The 25,596-nt window shown below is 35.6% G+C and overlaps 1 protein-coding gene across 2 annotated transcripts in view; it reads left to right on the top strand.

Moving 5' to 3' along the window:
• EPHA6 (EPH receptor A6) overlaps window positions 1–25,596 on the top strand; it is a 946,574-nt gene that overhangs the window by 589,025 nt on the left and 331,953 nt on the right. Inside the window, exons 7-8 of one of the 2 annotated variants that reach the window (XM_081572572.1) lie at window positions 24,518–24,565; window positions 24,971–25,133. In XM_081572572.1, coding sequence (XP_081428698.1) covers window positions 24,518–24,565; window positions 24,971–25,133 — 211 coding nt within the window. The remainder of the gene's footprint in view (window positions 1–24,517; window positions 24,566–24,970; window positions 25,134–25,596) is intronic. The other variant, XM_081572573.1, reaches the window with a different exon arrangement.

Below are 25,596 nucleotides of genomic sequence, written 5' to 3'. Positions count from 1 at the left end.
CTGGGTAGGATTGGGGGCGGGAGGAGAAGGGGACGACAGAGGATGAGATGGTTGGATGGCATCACCGACTCGATGGGCATGGGTTTGGGTAGACTCTGGGAGTTGGTGATGGACAGGGAGGCCTGGCGTGCTGCAATTCACGGGGTCGCAAAGAGTCGGACACGACTGAGCGACTGAACTGAACTGATTTTAATATAAAGATGTGAATAACAAAGACAGGAAGGGAAATAAGAAACTAAAGTATATTAAATGCTTATATTATACCAGGTTCTGAGCTACCTATCTGATAGCAAATCCAGAATGCCTTTCTTTATACCACGGAGGCCCCTTAAAATGGGGCTTTCCAGGTGGCTCAGTGCTAAAGAATCTATTTGCTAATGCAGGAGATGCAGGAGACATGGATTTGGTCTCTGAGTGGGGAAGAAACCCTTGAGCAGGAAATGGCAACCAACTCCAGTATTTTTGCCAGGAAAATCCCATGGAGAGAGGAGCCTGGAGGGCTGCAGTCCATGGGGCTGCACAGAGTCAGATGTGACTGAGCACGCACACATGTTTCCTGAAAACTAATTCAAGACTCTTTTGCAATCTAAAGTTACATTAGAATTTAGCATTAAATGAATCTCTGTGATAAAAATCCTTTATTGACACAACCTTAAATAATTAAAGAGATAAAACATTTTCATTTTTGGCTTAGAAATTAACCTAGGATGGGAGATATTTTATATTAACAGTTAACATGGCAAACTCCAGGCAAAGGGAACACTTGCGTGATAACCTAGGACAGAAATGAAGTTCAAGGATTGAGTATAGTAAGTAAGGAAGACAAGAGGAGACTGAAACAGTGTTCAAGAGAAACCCAAGAACACCCTTCCTTTCTCCTCCCTGCCACCCTTTTTTCCTTCTTTTCTCCAAGCACCTTTCCTTTCTTCCCTCATTTCTTCTTTACTTCCCTTACTAATTGAAAACCTGTTGAATGACAACAAGCACGATGTTTAGCAAAACAGATTCATGTTAAGGATGATATTTAAAATTTTAAATAGTACTTTATCATATTTGGTTAGATATGCCTTAGATATAATTAACTCTCACTAAAAATGTTTTGCTTTTCTGATTATAGAATATCTTCATATTTTTCATTAATACCATTTTAACTTTCAATGATTTTTATCCAATTCAGTCCTTTGGAATTGCATCAATTTTATATCTCTCATTCACTTATTTTCCTTTTGAAATGCTCAAATCAAGACAGGTGTTTACAAATGTTTTTCTTTAAAATGGTTTCAATCATAGTAACAGTACATTTGATTCATAAATTTAATTTCCCAAAATATTTAGTTTGGAATGAATCCAAAACAAACATTATTCAAAAGAGATAATATCTCAGGAAATGTATGCCGTGATCAAATATATATTTAAAACAATTATAGTCCACATGTGTCTTTCATTACAATTTTATTTTAAACATATATGTCGATTGCTATGTGAGGAAGATTTTGCAGAGACAATAGGAATTGCAAGTTACTGCAGACCTTTCTGTGGCCGTGCTTATCTTCCCATGCTTGGTGTGAGTCCTCTTGGGAGCATATCTGGTGCATCTTTGTGTCTCCTGCAACTAGTTCTTTGCTGGACATAGTGCAATAATTCAATAAAAATTGAGAAATAACTGATTAGATGAATGAATGATTTGTCACTCAAACTTCCACTTTATTTTTTTCCTATGTTTATTATAATTGAAAAAAGAGTGCTGTGTCTGAGCATGTGATTAACCCAGAAAGTGGTTTATTGGCTTTTAGAATTTTGCCAGAATAGGTGTTCTGAGTTTCTTTCTTTGCACAATAAATAGGTAAGGGTAAAACATACTGTTGATAGTAATTTTGGTCTCACAATAACTGAAATTAAATTTTAAGGACTCACCTTCCCTATCAAAAAATCAAAAATAAGAATGGAGGAGAAACACAGCTGTAATTCTGGTAGAGTGGACGTTCTCTGAGAGTAGATTTCTCAGTGCCCTGAAAGCATCATTGTCAGGATCAGCATATTGGACCATCATCTAAAAAGTAGAGCTGATCCTGGGTCTCCTGTCTTAAGCCAAATAGCTCAAGGAAAACTGAAGTGGTAACATTTTAGCAGCAGCCTCTGGCTACTTGCAGATGTATGTATAAATTATTTCTGGAGAAAAGCTCTCAAAATTTAGGACTCAAAGACACCAGAGACTATGATCAGTCAATAATATCACAATCAAAGAACGTGAAACACAGGAAAAAGTAAGACATGAATGAACCAGCAGAAACAATCAGCAACAAATTTAGAATCCCAAGGACTGTATATATTAAAGAATCATACTTAGAACAGCTATATATGGAACATTAAAAAGAAATAAGAAATGAAATCATGAAGGTGAGAAAAAGATAAGAACAGGAAGATTGTGGGGGTGGAATGGAACTTCCAAAATTAAAATAAAAAATCATTATTGTAAGAAATATTGAACCAATGGATTAAAATACCATACATTTTACATTTATATGCTGCTGCTACACATGTATATATATGGTAAATAATAATAAAATAAGAAATTTAGCAAAGAGACAAGTAAAAGGAAAATATAAGAATAAAAGATATGGAAGATAAGATAACAAAATTGAACATACAATGAGCTACATTTTAAGAAAAAAGAATGGACATCATGTAATACTTACATGAACCATGGCTATAAGCTGCTGCTGCTAAGTCGCTTCAGTCGTGTCCGACTCCGTGCGACCCCATAGACGGCAGCCCACCAGGATCCCCCGTCCCTGGGATTCTCCAGGCAAGAACACTGGAGTGGGTTGCCATTTCTTTCTCCAATATATATATATATATATGATAAAGAATAATAAAATGAGAAACTTAGCAAAGAGACAAGTAAAAGGAAAATACAAAAGAAGAATAAAAAGATTTAGAAGATAGGATAACAAAATTGAACATACACTGAGCTGGATTTTAAGAAAAAGGAATGGACGTCATGTAATACCTACATGAATCTGGCTGTAAGTTGTCTAGAACCAATGAATACATGGAGTATAGCATATCCAATATAGGAAAAATAAGAACTCGTGTTTCCAGATATGTAGAATGCACAAAATCTATAGTAGAATTGCAGAATCTAAAAGATATCGATAAAGGTGACAGTTTTAAAATTAGATATGAAAAAAATAAATAAATAAAATAAAATTAGATATGAGACCACTGAGAAAGGAGCAATTAAAATTAAAGCAGATTTCTTAGCACAAGAGAAAACAGAAAATTTAAGAATATTACCTTTAGAGTTAAGATAGAAAACATCTAACAACCTCAGATCATCTAGGAACAAAGGTGAAATAAAGGTCTTCAGAGATAAAGAGCTCATCACCAAAAGACCTACCATAAAGGAAATTCTAAATGATGGACTTCAGTAAGAAGGAAAATGATGACAAAAGGCTAGTATAAGAAGCCAAAAATGAATAAATTAAACAGTAAACATGCATATTGTTTTTGTTGTTCAGTCATGAAGTCGTGTCCAACTCTGTGACCCCATGGACTGCAACACACCAGGCTTCCTTGTCCTTCACTATCACCTGGAGCTCGCTCAAACTCATGTCCATTGAGTCAGTGATACCATCCAACCATCTCATCCTCTGTCATCCCCTTCTCCTCCTACCTTCAATCTTTCCCAGCATCGGGGTCTTTTCAAATGAGTCAGTTCTTCACATAAGGTGGCCAAAGTATTGGAGTTTCAGCTTCAACATCAGTCCTTCCAATGAATATTCAAGACTGATTTCTTTAGCATGGACTGGTTGGATCTCCTTGCAGTCCAAGGGACTCTCAAGAGAGTAAGAATGTATTAATATAGTATATCTTAAACTAACATTTCTCAAAGTATATAATGTAGAGCTAGTCTTAATACATGTATTTTTTTCTAATCACCATAGTGTTGTATGGTCAAATCAACTTGGAAAATGTAGCATATATTTCCTGTTTCTGGAATTTAATGAAGCACATGAGCATAATTAAATGCTTGGGAGATACCTACAGAAAAGTAATCTACTTAATGTTATTTAACCTAGTGCTTTCCAAATTTATTTGATCCTGGTGGTAGATATAGGTGTGCATACTTAGATCTTCCTTCAAGAGAGAACCTGCTACAAGAGTTCCTCCAGCTGCTGTGGGATCCACTGTTCTTCCCGAGCCCCTAGGAGTAGAACCAAGCCTCTCTTGACAGATGCAGACCTGTTTGGGGCTCCCACTTATCTGGCCAGGAGACTCTCACAATTGCACTGCCGTCCAAGGCATTTTCAACACCATTGCATTTCTCCACCTCCCTCTTTTCACAGGAATCAGACTTCCACTGTGGTCTGAAAACTCTCCTTGTCTGCTTGATCCCTTTCCTTGCACAGGTTTTATCTGCACAGGTATTTCCCTCCTACCTTTACTTTCAACGTCATTTTGAAATCTGCTCCCCAGAAGATTCAAACTTACATGATCATAAGACGTTTTGTTCTTGAACCATAGCAACACACGTTCCTTGGAAATAAGGGTCCATGGAAAACTTTTTGGGAACTGCTGTTTTAAGCCAAACTCTTGCTGCCAGGAAACTGTACAAAAACTTCTGTTTTAACTCACTCATACTTTTATAGTAGCAAAATATTATTTTAAAATTATATATATGTATCCTTTTTTCCTCTTTATCCTTTTTTTTTTTTGCTTTTAAAATAAAGGGTATGAAAAAATAATCCTCAGTGCCAAAGTAAATCAATCCGATATTTTCATTAGGTAATTTTGCCATTCTGAGTGTAGTTTTATTTCACTGAAGCATAAATTCAAAGCAAGAGGTATAAGGAAGAAAAAAAGTAAATATGTTTTGTTCTGTTTTTATTAATTTTTAAATATTGCAGAGTTGAATATCTAAATCAAATTAAATAATTCATTATAAAATTCTTATTCAAACATGAAAGAAATCCAAAAAAGTAGATATAGTTTATCAAGCATTGTAAAATGTTCTACTCCCCGATAATCTGTAATGAGAAACATTTTTGAGAGCCTTATTCCTTTTAGATTTAAAAAATTTTATAAATGATTTAATAAGTAGGCAACTATTAGAGAAAATAGCTACAATAAACTAATAAAACCAAAGTCTCTCTGACTTTGAAACTGATACCTAGAGATGTCCTCCTGGATGTCATCATAAATAATTTTTCCAAAGTGAGCAACTGAAATGTCAACAATATATAAACTGTCTTACTACATGATTCATTCACTCATTCAAATAGGCTTACCAAATTCTTAGATAGCAGATACCTGTGCAGATGGTGAATGCAGCCATGAAATTAAAAGACGCTTGCTCCTTGGAAGAAAAGTTATGACCAACCTAGACAGCATATTAAAAAGCAGAGACATTACTTTGCCAACAAAGGTCCATCTAGTCAAAGCTATGGTTTTTCCAGTAGTCATGTATGGATGTGAGAGTTAGACTATAAAGAAAGTATAGCATCAAAGAATTGATACTTTTGAACTGTGGTGTTGGAGAATACTCTTGAGTCCCTTGGACTGCGAGGAGATCCAACCAGTCCATCCTAAAGGAAGTCAGTCTTGAATATTCACTGGAAGGACTGATGCTGAGGCTGAAACTCCAATACTTTGGCCACCTGATCCGAAGAACTGACTCATTTGAAAAGACCCTGATGCTGGGAAAGATTGAGGGCAGGAGGAGAAGGGGATGACAGAGGATGAGATGGTTGGATGGCATCACCGACTCGATGGACATGAGTTTGAGTAAACTCCTGGAGTTGGTGCTGGACAGGGAGGCCTGGCATGCTGCAGTCCATGGGGCTGCAAAGAGTCATACACGACTGAGCGACTGAACTGAACTGAACTGAACTGTGCTAGGTATTATAGATTTATGTTAGAATAAGCCTCAAATTCTGAAACTTGCAAAAAATAAATTAACTTGGAATTCATTTCCAAATACATATCATCACTAAAACATATTTGCTTTCAAAATTACTATTTTATTTTTACCCAGAGTAATTAATTCTTTTGGATGAGTATATTAAAATCAAGAAGACTAAATTCATTGTTTTAATGAGTTAAAGTTTAAATGAATCTCTCTTCCTAAGGCATTCATATTGGCTACTTTTGAAAATGCCTTTATCTTAATGGTTTAAAATGTCCTTCCTCAATTCTCTTGTAAGGGAGACTGAGTTAACAGCCTATTATTATGTACTCCTTACTGGGCTGTTAATAGCTTTACAGTCTTTCAAAGAATACACCTGCTGCTCATAAAAAACATTTATGTTGCTACAGAAATTGACTGTGTTTTAAAATCATGTATTTACAATGACCTTGTAGAATCCACACTGATCTAATATTTTCAGAGGAAAATAAATAAGAATAGACATCTGCCCACTTACTTGAGAATATCACTGGAAAATTAGAAAATTTCATTATCATTCAAGTTCTAATATAGGAAAAGTTGATTTTCTTTAATGTTTTTAACTTTCTTGGTGGACACTATTTGAGTTTGTTTAGCTGTTTTACATTGAAACTTTGTCTCAATTTATGTATGTTGAAAAAGACAAGTTTATGTTAATATATATATATACATATATATATGTATTTATGTGTGTGTGTGTGTATGTGTGTGTTGTTGAAGCTAAATCTCTCCAGTCATGTCCAACTTTTTGTGACCCCACAGACTTAGCCCACCAGGCTCCTCTGTCTATGGGAATCTCCAGGCAAGCATCCTGGAGTGAGTTGCCATTTTCTTCTTCAGGGTATTTTCCCAACCCAGGGATTGAACCTGCGCCTCTTTCATCTCCTGCATTAGCTGGCAGATTCTTTTATCACTAGCGCCACCTGGGATACACACACACACACACACACACACACACACACACACATATAGAGCTAATGACTTAAATACTATTAGAAATATCATTATTTCCACAAAATGATTGAAAATGTGAGTGAGGATATTAGAGTTAACTTAGATACTCCTTAAGCCTTTAGTAATAGAAAATCATTGTCTATAATTAGAACATGTTAAGTTTTAGGTCGCAGAGTCAGACTGGACTGAAGTGACTTAGCACAAGCTTTAGCTGAGGAAGTATTCTGCAGTCCTTCATGGTTGAATGCAATATAAATTGTTTTTGGCTAAGTTTCAGTTGGCAAAGGCAAATTGTTCCCAGAACCTATGTTTCATCCTTCTATATAACACAAGGACATTTAAAAAAGGCAATCCATGCATTCATTATTTCTATATGTCCCTTGATTCTTGTGATTTTGTGGGGTAAATCACAGCAGGTAGATGGATGAAATCTTTCTAATTTGCCCAAATATGTATAACTATTAGGTCTGCTGCTACCAACAACCTTGTGGTAATTTTCTTAATTTTTAGTGAATTATGCATCATAACATTTTTACCGTAGCATATTTAACAGCTACATATTTTTGTCTTTCTGAAGACTTAGTTCGGTTGTTGGTTAGTACAGTGGCTAAGGTTTTTATTGCTCTCTTCTATCTGTAACATGGCGAATAGGTGTGACAAACACACAGGGCCTCATAGCTCCTGAAACATGGCACATTAAGGATTATTACAAATCACTATTTTTAATCTCAAAATGATGCTATTGTACCAGTGAGAGCTACATTAACAACTAGTCAACTGATCATGCCCACAGTTGCAAGTAACTGACTTGAGGCCCAAGTAACTAACTCTAAAGGAGGATCTGTCATCTGAAGAAATTTCTAGACATTGGTGTTATTATCACCCATAGATCTCAACTGCACTGCTAATCACATAAGGCATCTGACTCCTGGGCATTCAGCTGATTTATTCTACTAACTCTATTGACATGGGACTAAAAGAGAAAAGTTTCTGTAGTTCTAAGTGATCTACTAAATAACCAATGCAGTTCCCATCGATACACTCAGAATACAATTGATTATTAAAATATGTCTTACTGTAAGTGACAGATGTTTCCACCAACTACATATACATCTATTTAATAATATCAATAGCAAAATAACCATTCTATCTTATATTTGAAGAGGATATTGCAGTTCAGAATACACTTTCATATGCATTCTTATTTGATGCATCACAGCAATATTGTGAGGTGAATGAAGCTGAGGTTTTTATGTTTATTTTTTATCTGAATGTGCTGTGGATCAGTAATATTATGACATGTTTACATTCACCTGTCCTTGAGTCACAGAAAGAGAGCACTGTATCTCCAAATTTCAGCTCAAAAGAATCAGATAATTAGAAGTTGATTAAGTTTTATGTGCTAAAAGAGAATCTTCAAAATACCGTCACCCAATCTAGTGACAAAACAATAGAATCCCATATTAGATCGAGAATTCCATATTTGATTGAGATCTATGAGATACAGGTTAATGGTCAGTCTGCTTGTTCCAGTTACCTATTACTGCATAACAACAGTACCCTAAAAAATGTAGTGGCTTAAAAATAACAATAAGTATAGCATCTCATGAATCTATGGACCTTATAATTTGAACAGGACACAGCAGGAGCTGCTCCACAATTTCTGGGACCCCAGCTGGGATGATAGAAAATAGGTTAGGGGCTGGAACACCTCAAGAATGGCCATGCTTAGGGTCTCTTCATCATTCCCTCTCCCACCACCTCCCTCTGTCCTCCCCCACCTCACCAGCTCTCTCTCCAGGGCTCCCCCAAGTGGCTATTCTGGAATTCTCCACAGTTTGACAGGCCCAGGTTAGTCATACTTCTTAGATTGCAATGCAGAGCTCCAAGCCAAATGTGAAAATTGCCAGTTTTCTTAGAGACTGGGCAAGTAACTGAAATTGCTCACTCCTACACTATTTTATTGATCAAATCAGTCATAGGCTAGACCAGATTCAAGGAGTGAGGGGCAAAAATCTGACTTTTCAATGAGAAGAGTGTAAAAGAATTTGCTACTGTCTTTAATTTGCTATACTACTTTATTTTATACCTATATAATATTACATGCTTTGTTTCTAGTTTGTACTAATTTAAAAATAAATATTTTTCAGTATGGACAAAGCAATTTATTAATGTTGAATGTGTATGAAATTCTAGAAGTTTAAAACTATTTTAATAATTGTATATGGAGATACTGAAGGGTTAAAATACCAATTAACTTAGAAAAGTAAAGCAAAAAGAAAGAAAAACAGAAAACTATCACAAAAAAAGTCTTTCAGTTCTTTGAATCTGGACTATACATTGGGTTGTGCCAATGTGGTCACTGCAAATAAAACAGAATTATAGGATCAGATTATCCATTCTTGAAAGTAAGGCAATTTCTGCAGTTGCAATGAAAAAGAATCAATTAGTAGTACCACCAACCCAAGTACCAACTGATGAATACTTAAAATGGGCAACATCTGTGACCATGACCAAAGAACAAAGACTTCTTCAATTGACCCAGATTATATTTTAATTTACCCTAAATTTAACTTATTGATTCATCATAGACAATTTCCTCTGATCTGATTTCAAAACTAGTTTATATGTGGAGTAAATAAATTATATATATCCATTGTTTGATAATGAGGCAGCTTAAAATAATATTTCTGGAAAATGAGCTTGCTTTGTCTTGAATTCCTTTTCTTGCCTTTAACACCATCTGTAGTTATCTCCACATTATCTCAATATGTTTCTTTGGATTCAAACACCAGCACTGGAACTAAAAGAACCATGTATGTGTTTGTGTGTGTATGTGTGATCTGTGGGAAGCTACAAATTACTGCAATCTGTTTATTAATATTATATTAATAATTTTCTGTCGTTAATGACAGTCATGGGATATCACTCAGTTTCCAGTCACAATATCTTGATAAACCTATACTTTGTTGTGTTTGAGTATAAACCTTGAAGCATTCATCTGATACACATCTTAATATCATTGGTCCTCTAAGGAAATTAAAAGACAATGACTGCCTTAGATCACTAACTGAAAATATTGAGTTATTTAGAGCATAATGGGATGACTTTCAAGTCACGGTGATATCACTTACAAAGAAGGTTTAAAATCTCTCCTTAAGGGAGGGGGACAACGTTCCTTGAAACCTAAATTATGCTTTGTAGCTTTGTGCATTGATCTTAACAGATATTTTTTTTTCAGTTTTGAACAAAACAAATATATCTGTCATCCAATCACAATTAAGACCCATCAACAAATATAAAAAAAAAATTAAAGTCTCATCATAACAACAATATACATTTAAATGGAAAGATAAAAGTGAAAAATAAATCTTTTCAAAATAAAAATGAAAAATAAATAGGAAAGCGTTTTCTTCCTATTCTAGGTGAGACTAAGGCATTCTCATGCTTGTACATTTAAATGAATTTCTGCCTCCTTTTCAATGCAAGAAGCAGCTCTTATGTCACCATGTTATGCAGCTGCTTTGGACAAATGTTAAGATTTACACGATACTCAGAGAAGACATTTTTCCGTGGAGACTTTTCCACAGAGCATTTTTTTTCTTTGTATTCTACTGGAAATTTCACTCTAGTGGAATTCTATCTTCTTTTTTATTCTTATTTATTATTCACTTTAATTCTGTCAGAATAACTAGCAATGAAGTGATAGTTTTGGAGTCCTGTCACTTGTGTTTACTGTCCAGTTATTTCATTTTCAAAGACTTGTTCTCTCCTAGTCTTTGTACTTCTTATCTATCAGATAATCCAGTTAACACTATTGTGAAAAAAAATTAACTATGTACATTCTCTGTACTCTATATTTTTCTTCTCTGAAAACCATGTTATTGTATCTAGCTTAATTTTTTTAATCCACATTCCACAACTAGGAAGAATTAATCAAAGCAGCATGCATATGTTGCTTTTCTCATTTTGTGTCACTCCATTCAGCCTTGTTCTTCCAATAGTTTAACTTTGAAAACATTCAGTTTGACATTTGGAATACTGTTTACATTTGAAGAAGTCAACATATGTGTAGTAATGCTTCCAAAGACTCTTACTGTGGTTTTTTTTCTTCTCAGTGGCATTTATTGATAACTAATCTTAATTTTATGATAAAATTGCTTCATAATGAACTTTTATATAGTACCTTGCTGCTGCTGCTGCTGCTAAGTCGCTTCAGTCGTGTCCGACTCTGTGTGACCTCATAGATGACAGCCACCAGGCTCCCCCGTCCCTGGGATTCTCTAGGCAAGAACACTGGAGTGGGTTGCCAGTTCCTTCTCCAATAGCTACCTTAGTATCACTGATATTACTGATAACTACTGATATCAGCAGATATTTGAAAACTTTTCTAAAATATGTCTAAACTTAGCATAATTGTCAAATATTCATATAGTGAATATAAAAATTTCTTTTCAATTTCTCACCTTTTAGATAAAATAATTTTATCCATCCTCAATACATCAGTAAATATGAATTTTTTAAAATGTTTTGTTCTACATATATATTCCCTCTTTTTTCTACATATGTTATTAATATTATCACCAAATTCATGCATAGTTTTAAAATTCTTATAAATTACTCAAGCCTTAAGAAAGAATGATAAATTTCAAGTGTTGTCTATGATATACTTTTAAGAAAATCATGGTATCCAGCTTTAAACATTGAATTTCTAAATTTATACTTAAAAGCCAGTATATTTATAGAGTAATAGAGCACAGAATCACCTGGAGAAGGAACTGGCAATCCACTCCAGCATTCTTGCCTGGAGATTCACATGGACAGAGGAACCTGGTGGACTACGGTCTGTGGAGTTGCAAAGGGTTGGATATGATTGAGCAATTAACACACACACAACAGAGCACAGAAAGAAAAACTATACAAGGGTAGGTTACATGAATACAGATGGGAAAGTTAAAATTGAAGAAATATTAATATATACATAAGTATTAAAATATATTCCAGCACAATTCTCAGGTTTTCAAGCATATTGTTTTGCAAAATATTTTTTGACAAGTAAAATATCGACTCTTCTCCACAAAGTTATGAAGAAGACAAGTCAGCTCTACTGACGTAATATTATTGTGTTTTGGTTATGGAAGTACCATAAGCCAGTAAAACAACTTTTTCTCATCTCTCATTTGAAATATCATTAATTTATTCAAACTAATTTTAAATTGCTATAACAATATGTATAATTTAAAAGCTATACATATAGAGCAATTAATTCATCAATTGTTCAATATATTTGGCCAATGTGTCATGAAAGCTTACAGTATGCTAGAAATATTATATTTTAAGCAATGAGAATATAGTGGTTAACAGGCAAGTAAAACACATACAAAATTTTTAAAAAGACGTGTCACAGCATCTGCAGAATTACTTCAAGGCATAAGCCTATCATTGCCCTATTTTAAATGAACTGCCTATTTATAACAGTTCCTAAAAGAAAGAAATACTGCTAAACACATCTGCTGGACCTGTAAAAGGGTTTTATATTATATATTATAACACATATATAAATATATATGTATTTATATAAATATATAAATTTATATATATACAAATATATTAAAATACATAAATACTTTATATATTTTTCTTACAATAAGCTTAATCCTTTGAGATGGTATAATCATCTCAGTTCTCATAGACTAACTACAATTAGGATTCCATTGGTCTCATTCTAGCACCAGTATTTTGTAAAGGTCACATTGTAATAACTTAGTCATTGTTCCCTAAAAGTAAATTTAGCCACTATTTCAAGCAATTAATTATCTGCTTATAAGTTAACTGTTTTCTGAAAATCAACTTTAATGCTTAGTTCTTGATCAATATACTTCTCCCATCAGGTGTACTTTACTACTATGTCTACTATTGCTCAACATTTAATGTTCAAGGAATGCATTTTAATTTTCATTTTAGGTGAACATTAGATGGAATATAAGAAAAAAGTCATGAATGCTTTAAAAGTGATTTAGAGTTATCTCCTGTTTTGGATTACTGGGGTAATCAAGAGTTGATTATAGTAAATTATAGCTGTGGTATACTAAATGATACTTCTCTGAAAGTGCAGTCAGAAAGTAGTTGTGTACTTAGAATACCTCCTTCTATATTTTTTTATTCACACTTAATTTGTAATTTTGTCATAGCAGTTGCCAATTTTTACTTAAAAATTAAAAAAGAAATACACCTTACCCACTAATTTAGTAAACCCCACCAACTAGCTTGTTAACTCTTTTTCTCCTCAAGTTAAGAATTCCATCTTGTATACTTAAATGAATGTAAGAAAAGAAAGCAACTCTTTTGGTTACCAGCAAAAAAGAAACAACTCTGATGATTACTTAAGGATGTAAAAATGTCTAATCCCAGGCAGAGTAGAATGTTCTAGACTCAGGAGTGCAGCAATCAGAAAAGCTGAGGTTATTCAATATAATTCTCTCTCTCTACTTCTCATTATGAATTAAGTATCATTGGAGAAGAAATCCATAAGCATTTATGCTTTCTTTTATATTTGAGGCAATCATCTTTGTTGGGCACCAGCCCCATTTTCCCCTGATTGTGGGGCTAACTTAGATCTGGTCTCCGGAGAATCGTGTGAGCTGGAAGCCACCCCAATTTGTGCTTCCGCATTGGAGCACAATTCTAGTAGTCCAGTTCCCAATGGCATGTGACCAGAGCTGCACCATATGTTAAATGATGGCTAGGTATTCCTTTGCAGATGTCAGTCAGTAGATATGTATTAATATTAAACACTATCTATGCATCCAACACTCCTTTGCTTTTTTATTTTGTTCTTTGAAGGAACTGATATCACATTTTTGAGGCTATTGCCACCTACTTAGGGGTATATATTGATACACATTGAAATAACGAGAGGAAGGAACCAGATAGTATAAAATTATTCTGTCATTCTTTGAATCATTTCTTGAATATTATGTAACAAAAGAAAAAAAGTTTAATTTCCCCATGCCACCCCCGATCTGTTTGTTTGAAAATTGAGAATATTATCTTAAATAATATATATTAAAGAGTGAAGTGAAGTGAAAGTTGCACTGTCATGTTCGACTCTTTGTGACCCCATGGACTATAGCCTACCAGGCTCCTCTATCCATGGAATTCTCCAGGCAAGAATACGGAGTTCATTGCCTTTTCCTTCTCCAGGAGATCTTCCCAACCCAGGGATCAAACCCAGGCTTCCCTCATTACAGGCTGATTCTCTACTGTCTGAGCCACCAAAGAGTAATAGACTTAAATTACAAACTATTTTAAAGTGAATGATGTCAAGATACATATATATCCAAACTTTGTATATGACCCATGCAGAAAAAGATGAGAAAGAAGAGATGAATAAGTGTAAAATAAAAAATTAATGAAACTAAATCAAGAAAAGTGTATTTAATTTATAAAATCAAAATCCAGTGTTTTTGAAGACTGATAAAGTAAGCAAGCTTGACAGGAAGGAGGAAAACAATATTTATGAAAGAGATTTTCAATGATAAGTCAAGCCTAATTGTAAATTTAGATCTATAAATGTAATGGATAATTTTCTGTTGATTAACAAAAATGAATAGGAAGAATATCTGAATATAGGATAAAATAATTTTAAAACATGGCCAAATATCTGTCCCTGAAATGATCTATCCCAATTGAGGTTTCAAGGAACAGATAATTACCATGTTATATCAATTATTCTAGCACATTAAAAAATGAAAAAAGTTTCATAATATATTCTCTTAAATATAGCCTAACTCAAATAGTATAACCAAATATTGATAATAAAAAGGAAAAAATAAGAATACTCTAGGCCAAGATCATTTAAAAAGAGGTATAAAAACTCTGTTTGAAATATTTTCAAATTGAATCAAAGACTGCAATAAAAATTTTAGAATTATATTATAACCAGATGTTAACAAGTAGGGATTATCTTAGGAATGCAAAGATACTCATAAGTATATACTGCATTAAAGCAAAAAATGTATAATTACTTTTGCAAATACAGATAAATTGTTTTATAACATTTAATACTCATTTCACATTTTAAAAGCATAATACAAACAAAATTATAGTGTAAGCAAAAAAGAAGAAAAGTTCTCACCTCAATACCTATTAAAAACCTAAAATCAAACGCAATTGTATTTAACAGTTATGCATCAACAACTAATCCATTCAAGAAAAGAGAAAATCAGGCTGCTGCTTTTACTGTTGCTATGTGGTATTCTACAGAAGATCTCTGCATTGAAATAAGACAAGATAAATAAGGGACTTGCTTTTTTATAAAGCAAGCATTTACAGATTTACTCATATAGGTCTTGCATATTTCTTGTCATAAAATATAAGGTTTTTGTTGCTATGGTAGAAGGAATATTTTAAAATACAATTTTACTGGGCATTGCTAGTGTATAAGAAAGTAACTGATAAGACCCCATGAACTGCAGCACGCCAGGCCTCCCTGTCCATCACCAACTCCCGGAGTCTACCCAAACCCATCTCCATCGAGTCAGTGATGCCATCCAACCATCACATCCTCTGTCGTCCCCTTCTCCTCCTGCCCCCAATCCTTCCCAGCATTAGGGTCTTTTCCAATGAGTCAACTCTTCGCATGAGGTGGCCAAAGTATTGGAGTTTCAGCTTCAACATCAGTCCTTCCAATGAGCACCCATGATTGATCTCCTTTAAGATAGATTGATTGGATTTCCTTGCAGTCCATGGGACTCTCAAGAGTATTCTCCAACACACAGTTCAAAAGCATCAATTCTTCAGCGCTCAGCTTTCTTCACCATCCAACTCTTACATCCATACATGACCGCTGGAAAAACCATAGCCTTGACTAGATGGACTTTTGTTGGCCAAGTAATGTCTCTGCTTTTCAATATGCTATCTAGGTTGACCATAACCTTCCTTCCAAGGAGTAAGCGTCTTTTAATTTCATGGCTGCAGTCACCATCAGCAGTGATTTTGGAGCCCAAAAAAATAAAGTCTGACACTGTTTCCACTGTTTTCCCATCTATTTCCCATGACGTGATGGGACCAGATGCCATGATCTCAGTTTTCTGAACGTTGAGCTTTAAGCCAACTTTTTCACTCTCCTCTTTCACTTTCAGCAAGAGGCTCTTTAGTTCCTCTTTACTTTCAGACATAAGGGTGGTGTCATCTGCATATCTGAGGTTATTGATATTTCTCCCGGCAATCTTGATTCCAGCTTGTGTTTCTTGCAGCCCAGCATTTCTCATGATGTTCTCTGTATATAAGTTAAATAAGCAGGGTGACAATATACAGCCTTGACATACTCCTTTTCCTATCTAGAACCAGTCTGTTGTTCCATGTCCAGTTCTAACTGTTGCTTCCTGACCTGCATACAGGTTTCTCAAGAGACAGGTCAGATGGTCTGGTATTCCCATCTCTTTCAGAATTGTCCACAGTTTATTGTGATCCACACAGTCAAAGGCTTTGGCATAGTCAATAAAGCAGAAATAGATGTTTTTCTGGAACTCTCTTGCTTTTTCGATGATCCAGCGGATATTGACAATTTGATCTCTGGTTCCTCTGCGTTTTCTAAAACCAGCTTGAAGATCTGGAAGTTCACAGTTCACGTATTGCTGAAGCCTGACTTGGAGAATTTTGAGCATTACTTTACTAGCATGTGAGATGAGTGCAATTGTGCGGTAATTTGAGCATTCTATGGCATTGCCTTTCTTTAGGATTGGAACAAAAACTGACCTTTTGCAGTCCTGTGGCCACTGCTGAGTTTCCCAAACTTGCTGGCATATCGAGTGCAGCACTTTCACAGCATCATCTTTCAGTATTTGAAATAGCTCAACTGGAATTCCATCACCTCCACTAGCTTTGTTCGTAGTGATGCTTTCTAAGGCCCACTTGACTTCACATTCCAGGATGTCTGGCTCTAGGTGAGTGATCACACCATCATGATTATCTGGGTCGTGAAGATCTTTTGTGTACAGTTCTTCTGTGTATTTTTGCCGCCTCTTCTTAATATCTTCTGCTTCTGTTAGGTCCATACCATTTCTGTCCTTTATCGAGCCTGTCTTTGCATGAAATGTTTCTTTGGTATCTCTAATTTTCTTGAAGAGATCTCTAGTCTTTCCCAATCTGTTGTTTTCCTCTGTTTCTTTGCATGGATCACTGAGAAATGCTTTCTTATCTCTCCTTGCTATTCTTTGGGTATTCCCATCTGAATGGGAATATCTTTCCTTTTCTCCTTTGCTTTTTGCTTCTCTTCTCCTCCCAGCTATCTGTAAGGCCTCCTCAGACAGCCATGTTGCTTTTTTGCATTTCTTTTCCATTGGGATGGTCTTGATCCCTGTCTCCTGTACAATGTCACGAACCTCTGTCCATAGTTCATCAGGCACTCTGTCTATCAGATCTAGTCCCTTAAATCTATTTGTCACTTCTACTGTATATTCATAAGGGATTTGATCATACCTGAATGGACTAGTGGTTTTACTGAGCGACTGAACTGAACTGAACTGACTTATTAGTTCTAAATTTTTTCAGTTAATCTTCTATGGATTTCTAGGTAGACAGTCATAATTAGCAGAGAGACAATAATGGCTTATTACAGCTCAGTCATTAGGAGAGTCATTTTCCACATATTAAAAAGAAATGTTGTTTTTAACGTTTAGTAAGACAATTAACTTACACTTTAGGAAGAGCCTGTGTACCATATGGTTTGCCTAGAATAGAATAAGATTCTCTCTCTAAAGAGCTCTTAAAAAAGAAATAGATTAATACTTCTTTGGAGTGAATCAAATAAACTGATACAAGAATGGAAATGAATGACTTTTTGGAACTATAAGCTCTTTTATAATTGTGTCTATCTTACAGACACAATATAACTTCAGTGCCTGGACTCACACAGCTCATTCTGATGCTCTATTTTACAAACCCTGCAACTGCAGTGCCCTGGGAGTTGGTGACTCTCAAAGAGCAATAAAGATCTCACTCTCATTAAATTCAAAACCAGCTGAAGAACCAAGCACAGTGCCCATCCATGTATTAAGTTTAGGGAAGCTGTCCTTGCCAGAAACTAATATATTTGTTTCAACTTCAACAGCACATGGGAATCCACATTAGTAATCAGGAAATTACAACATCAAAGTAAAAATATGAAAAATCTTAAGAAATCTTTCAGCCAGGGTACAATAAGTACCTACCCCCATATAAGATTCATTCTTGTAATAATGACCTTTAAAATAAAAGCCACCAAATTCAGTATCTCTCTTCTTTGGAAAATAATTATTAAACTCTGACAGAATCTAGTACACATGCTTTCGTTTAACTGGAGGTCATGTGAAATAATTTCTTTTAATTCAAGTAAAATATTTTCAGATTTGTTTATACCATTGTTTAGACAACAAGATTCTTTGATAACCTTTTAAACTTTATGTTTCTAGGCTATGCAGTTCTTTCTTTGTCAGGAAAAATATCCTGCTGCAGATCATGTTCTAAATGTGGTTTTGATTTGTTTAGTTTTGAGAAGATTATTGTGGAGACATTTCAACAGTCTTCTATCATGAATTTGTTGATGGATTGTGTGTGTGTGTGTGTGTGTGTGTGAGAGAGAGAGAGAGAGAGAGAGAGAGAGACAGAGACAGAGAGACAGAGATGCGGAGTGAAAGAGACAGACACAAAAATGGAAAGAGACAAGTGACAAAAAATAACTTAAGCTAGGGGTCCCCAACCCTCAGGCCAAGAACTGCTGCTGGTCCCTGACCTGTTAGAAAGCAGGCCACACAGCAGGAGGTGAGCAGTGGGTTAGCAAGCAAAGCTTCATCTACATTTGCAGCCACTCTCCATCACTCACATTACTGCCTGAAGATCAGCAGTGGCATTAGATTATTAGACTATTAGATTGTCATAAGAGCACAGATTCTACTATGAATTGCACATGTGAGGGATCGAGGTTGCACACTCCATCCCCTACACCTAAGTCCAAAAAAAAATTGTCCTCCATGAAGCCAGTCCCAGGTGCCAAAGAGGTTGGAGACCACTGACTTAGAGGACCCCTAGCAGAGCTATTGATATCCACTTTTTTTTTTAATTTTCTTAGGAATCTATCACTTCAGTCTTCTACCCAGCAGAACAGGAACCTTACCATTGGCTTGATTAGGACATTGATATTAAAAAAATAATGATTGTGGTAGTAAAGTGCTAATTTTTAATAGTACTCTTCCCTATTCCTGATGACTTAAACTTGGCATGACTTGAAAGTATAAAGGAAAATCCAACAGTGCTTTAATCTGTCCTCTTAGTGCTGTTCTGTGTATAAAGCCATGCAGGGTACCATCATACATCAAAAGTTCTAGAAGAATCTCCTGGATGTTATCAGGCAAATTCTATTCCCAGCCCCAAATAAGAATAATATGCTTTTAATTGGGTGAATTATTAATGTAACCCCCTTGGAATTTCATGGAATCTGTCCATATGACATAATATCAAAATAGAAAAAAAAATAAAGCAGAATGATTAGATACATTAAACTTAATAGAAAATAACTTTATCTTTGATATTACTACTTGAAATTTTCAATGTTGAGAATTCTTGCTGCCACTGAGTGACTTTTATTTAAAAGTATTCTAATGCCATCAAATCATTACTATCTGGTTCACACTTCAGTTCAGTTCAGTCACTCAGTCGTGTCCAACTCTTTGAGACCCCATGGACTGCAGCACTCCAGGCCTCCCTGTCCATCACCAACTCCAGGAGTTTACTCAAACTCATGTCCTGCTTCACAGTCCATCTTAAATTTAAAGTTATTTCTAGTGATTGAATAATTAAGAACATAAAGTGTGTAAAAATAACCTTGGCTCAAAGTCTAATTTATAAGCATTTTTGTGCTACATGTATCTGCCTGATTTGGGGACAGTGAAAAATCACAACTTGAACAGAAGCCACTGACTAGTTATGTGACTTGCTTTAGTAAGTGACTTATTCCTTCTGGACCTGTTCCATCATATGCTAAGTGAGACCAAAAATATTACTAGTTATTCTTGCCATAAGATTATTATGAGTATTACATAAAGAACGTGTGTGAAAATACCTTGAAAATTGTAAAGCATTGCACAAATCATGGTTGTTACCTTATGACTGCTGGTATATATCTAGATCTATATGTCTGTAGCAAAATCTCTACAACATAGCTTTTAACCACATGTATAATCAAATTAGTTTAAAATTTAAGAAAAAAAGATCTTATAGAACTCCGTTTAGACCCAAAGACTTTGTGTGTGCATGAGTGTATGTGTGTGTATGTGTGATCAGCCAAAGACTTTAAGAGAAAGCAAACCAGTTAAAAAGTGACCACTTTATGGGCCTATTGAATCTACTTCCATAAGTGAGACTGGGAAACCCAAGAGAGTAAGGTGAGGCATGATGAGAATCAGTCACAGCAGAGGAGAGAAGGCTTATATTTCTGACATAAAAATTACAGAATATAATTGCTTAGGTAGAACTTTGATAATTATGTAAGCCAAATCTACTATAGTGCCCTAGAGCCTTACCCTAGTGAGCATTCAATTAACGTCAGTGGAATTAATGAATTTTCTGTATGAGCAAATGAATGTCCTGAAGGTGACTTACCAAGGTACATAATGGAAGCCGAAACCAAATTGAGCCCAGGACAGAATTCCAACCCAGAATTATTTACATGCAGCTTTCTGTTGATACAGATCACATTACCTTTGGTTACAGAAAGATACACCCATAGTGACTAGACACCTGAGCCTATTTTCTTTTCACTAATTAGGTTTCAGATTGAATGCTAAGAGAGTCCAGACTCTAGTAAGAATATCCCTGTTAGTGACCATGAAAAGTTGACTTGTATATAGATAAAGCTTAGAGCGTTTTAGGTAAATGAAAGATTCAGTGTGACAATAAGATTAGACTCCCAGGAAAACTAGATTCTCAGAAGCTGGAAAGGGGCAATCTTGAGTCTAAGCTGCAGGATCTGCCCTTGAGAAGAGGACCTTAAATAAATGTCTGCGTCTCTAGAGAATAATAGATGCGTATTCTGTTTGACAGTAAATGCCCTGTATTCACACTGTTTAGTTCGGACTTTGTTTTCAGTATATGTGAATACCAATATATAAACTAGAAATGGTATACACATTTATTTTAGGGAATGATATACATATCATTACATTAAGTGCATTGCTACTAAATGTTTTGTCCCACAATTGATACTATTAGTCATGCTCATCCAAGGGGAAATAGTGCAAAAACTGTTTCATGTTCAGCCAATAAGCATTAGTACATAAGACTGCCAGCATTATCTTACCACAGCCCAGTGTACTTTGCAACCCATGGGGTTATGCCTTTGGAGCTTCATTTAATATCATTTATTTACTGCCTGACAACCCATTTTGACCCTTAAAAGTGTGCAAATAATAACCCTGGATCGGCCACAAAGATTAAAAAATAGTATATTTATGGAAAGTAGTAAATGCTTAGAACTGGTTAATAATATATCATGGAAACTTATAAAGTACAGTAGTGCAATACTTAGAGAGAAATTTGTAGACTTACATAGACTTACACTGTATTTGAAAAGATATACTGACAATTAGTGAGTTACACATGAAATGTAAGAAGTTAGAAGACAACATAATTAATACAAAGAAAGAAGAAAGAAAATACTTTATATTAAGATAAGATATTAAATGAAATAGAAAGCAAAGACCGATAGAGAGATAAAGCCAAAAGTTGGTTCAAGCCTCTGGAAAGCTTGATCAATAAAACAAGTACTAAAATTGAATAATATTAAGAACGAGAAGACTTTATTACGGATTTAGCAAGGATGAAGAGCTTATAAGATAGTATTATGGACACTGGAATATATTACCTAGCAAAGTTGAAGACATAAGTATCATACAAATAGCAATTCCATATTGTACAAACTCTAGAAAAACTCTCATACATCCCCTATTCAGGCATGTTCAGAACTGAGCCCTCCTGGATCTGTGGCAAAGCACCGTCTCTACCTGCTCACAGCTACCTTGAACTGGAGTTGCTGTATCACAGAAAGGGAATTAAGCAAAATTACCCTGGGACAGTAGTGCCCTACGCTTGTCATGGACAAGTGCTAACTTGGTTTCCCAAGAGCTTGGAAACACCAGGAGGAGAGAGGGCCGCGTGCCCTGGAAGGAGGAACTCTCGTGACTGCTCTCTGTGCTCCTTTCCTTGGCATGCTCAGAGGAGGCAAGATGTAGGGCAGAGCAGTAGCCCTGTGATGCTGTGATTCAGGCAGAGGATCCATGTGAGCATACTTCCTACTTAGTGATTTTTATTCCAGGGATGCAGTTATAGACATACTTCTGTGTAACTGTAGATATGCTAAAACCTATTTTCAAAAGGAATCCTTTGCTCCTGGTAACTTTACTGAGTAATAAATTACTATTAAGTTATGTTTTTGTGGGGGCTTCCCGGGGCTTCCTTCATAGCTCAGTTGATAAAGAATCCGCCTACAATTCAGGAGACCCTGGTTTGATTACTGGGTCCAGAAGATCCGCGGGAGAAGGGATAGGCTACCCACTCCAGTATTCTTGGGCTTCCCTTGTGGCTCAGCTGGTAAAGAATCCACCTGCAATTTGGGAGCCCTTGGTTTGATCCCTGGGTTGGGAAGATCCCCTGGAGAAGGGAATGGCTACCCACTCCAATATTCTGGCCTGGAGAATTCCATGGACTACAGTCCATGGGGTCGCAAAGAGTCGGACACGACTGAGCGACTTTCAATTCACTTCACTTTACTATATTTTTGTATTATTATTATGGGGCCATTCTAAGTAAATTTTTCAATTTGTCTCTGTATCTTCTCTCTAAGGATAAGACTGAATTCCTTTTTCAGAGATTTAAAATTCTCTCAATCATAATTACTTATTGTGAAATGCTACTCAGAATACACCATAACTCTTATGTTGCAGAAAATTCTTTGAAAGGTGAAATATTCTCCTCTTCTATTTAAGAATGAACAGTCATCCAAAAGTTTTTCCAAACTTCTACCAGAAACAGGATCTTCTCTTCCAGTAGTGCATGCTCATTTGCTCAGTCATGTCAGACTCTTTGCCACCCTGTGGACTGTAGCCCACCAGGCTCCTCTGTCCTTGGATTTCCCAGGCAAGAATACTGGAGTGGGTTGCCGTTTCCTTCTCCAGGAGATCTTCCTGGCCCAGGGATTGAACCCACATCTCTTGCATCTTCTGCATTTGCAGATGGATTCTTTACCATTGTGCCACCGGGAAAACTTTTTTTCTCCACAGTATGGATGTTAACCCCCCTAATTATTAAGATCTTGATCTTAGAAAGCTTCTTCTTTAAGGCCTTAGCAGATAATCACTGCCATTGATGATTTTATAGACTTTATTTTCTTGGATTTTATAGCAGGCAGATATTTATTTACTTTCTAATTTAGAAGGGACCTAGGGATAAATATAAGTTGCAGTTTATCTGTTTTGTCCTTTTACTTAAAGTGTTGCTATTGTTAACTCATTTATCTCTGTACTCTGTGTTTAATAAACAGTTCTATTTGGAGTGTAGATGACAAATGCAGTTCCTCAGCTAGACAGAGAATAACCATGTAGCATGTAAAGTTCTGACAAATATGGCCATAAAGTTTAAAAATGACTTTTAAGATAAGGAATTTTTTCAAAAGTAGCATAAGGGAAATTATTTTCATATTTACAAATCTTGTAGCATCACTGGCCAATAAATGCAGTTTGATACATTCTGTATGTATATATTTTATAACTTTGTTTGTTAATCTGGAAGGTCTCCTGGACAATGAATGTTTTCAGGCAAAGGCTAAATGGGATCTTGATGGAATATTACAGATCGAATATAAGCATCAAATGAGTGATTGAATTAATGATCTTGAAAGTTATTTCTATCTCTGAGAATCTCTAGATATATTGCAATGAGAATAGTAGAGAATTAATTCAAGGACCTGGTGGCCTAATTTGACCTATGAATTTAGAAGAGTTGTTCATATTTTTTTTTTTCAGTTACCCTATTGGAACACCATAAAGTTATTGAACAGTAACACTATACAAAAATAGAATTGAGTTTTTAATGTGTTCCCAGCACCAGCATATTGTAGACAGTTTCTTAAAGGCACAAGTAAATTGTTCTGAGGTTGTGGACAAGACAAACCACTTATGAGACCCTGAGTGACTAGGGCATTCAGTTAGCTGAGGTTCCTGTTAGTGAGGAGAGAGAGTCAGTTAACTGCAGGTGACCAAGAGCCAAGCCTCCAGTCCTGCTTGATTTCTCAGGTGCGCTGTCTTTTGTACTGTTCTCTGTCTTCAATGCTCCCTCGTGGACAGACTGTGTAAAATCTACCTCACAATCATGTATCTTGTACATCTTTACAAAATAAACTGTGGTATTTTTTCAGAAGAGTCAATTCTCCCTCAAAAGAAAATTTTCACCGTTTTATGTCTTAAGTTGCATTAACTTCAGTATTACTACTGGGGAATCACTGAGTTTCAGAACAGGGCAATTGAGTTGGGATAAAAGATTTCAGACTTTAAAAAACAATTAATTTATTTTTCCTTTTACCCACAGGTCTACCCACGGATAGCGCCGGCATTTTGGCACTACCTGCGGGTAGAAGTGAGTAGCGGGTACTTGAATTCTCCCACCCTTGCTCCTTGCACTCTGCTGGTGTGGTCTGACCTAATGTGCCCATTTGTTTAAGATGCAGTTGCCATTCTGTGTACACGTGCTCTCACGTCACCACCATTCCTTAGAGTTGGGTCAGAAATCCAAATTGCCAAAAAATACAAATGCAGTTTATATAAGATAACCATCATTCTCAATAAATTTCCAAATCAAGACCATATCATATACATCATAATTGATAAATAACTAAATGCCAAATTATGGAAAGCCATGCTTGTACCACTTTTTAATCAATATTTTTGATAGAGCATAATTCCTCAGCTTAATTTTGCAGTGTCTCCAGGTAAAAGTAGAATAACTGCTCCATTCCCTTTCTCTTCTTTTCTTTGTCCCCAGGAGCATGAGCAACTCACCTACTCCTCCACGAGGTCCAAGGCCCCCAGTGTCATCATCACAGGTCTCAAGCCATCCACCAAGTACATTTTTCATATCCGAGTGAGGACTGCAACAGGATACAGTGGCTACAGTCAGAAGTTTGAATTTGAAACAGGAGATGAAAGTAAGTTTCATACAAAAGTGTAAAGTAAGTTGTTAATTTAAGTGTGGTTTCAGTCTGTCCTGGTAGCTGAAAATCTAATATCCCAAATTTTGAATAGTCTCACTAAGAAGAATTCTATTCATGTAAATACTCATAGTCATTTCACTTAATGTGTTGGGGCTATCGTTAAATATTTCTGTGAAATGCCTTGCTCTATCACAATTGTAATGTAGCCAAATATGTCTCTTTATGCAGAATTCATCACTCAGATAATAACAGAGTCTCAATGGATGGTGTTTGCCTAACTGTTCACCAATCTTGGCATCATAACATGATACTAATGAATACTTGGAAGAGAATAAAGCCATGAGCAAATGATTTTAGCAGTTAGTTCAAAATTCTGCAGCTTTGGCTTGTTCAATTCAGTTCAGTTCAGTCACTCAGTCGTATCCGACTCTTTGCTACCCCATGGACCGCAGACGCC

The sequence above is a fragment of the Giraffa tippelskirchi genome, chromosome 2 (assembly GCF_054371585.1).
Source record: "Giraffa tippelskirchi isolate mGirTip1 chromosome 2, T2T-mGirTip1v1.2.pri, whole genome shotgun sequence".
NCBI classification, from domain to species: Eukaryota; Metazoa; Chordata; class Mammalia; order Artiodactyla; family Giraffidae; genus Giraffa; species Giraffa tippelskirchi.
Note: the sequence above shows the minus strand (reverse complement) of the source record. Positions and strands in the feature narration are given on the sequence as shown.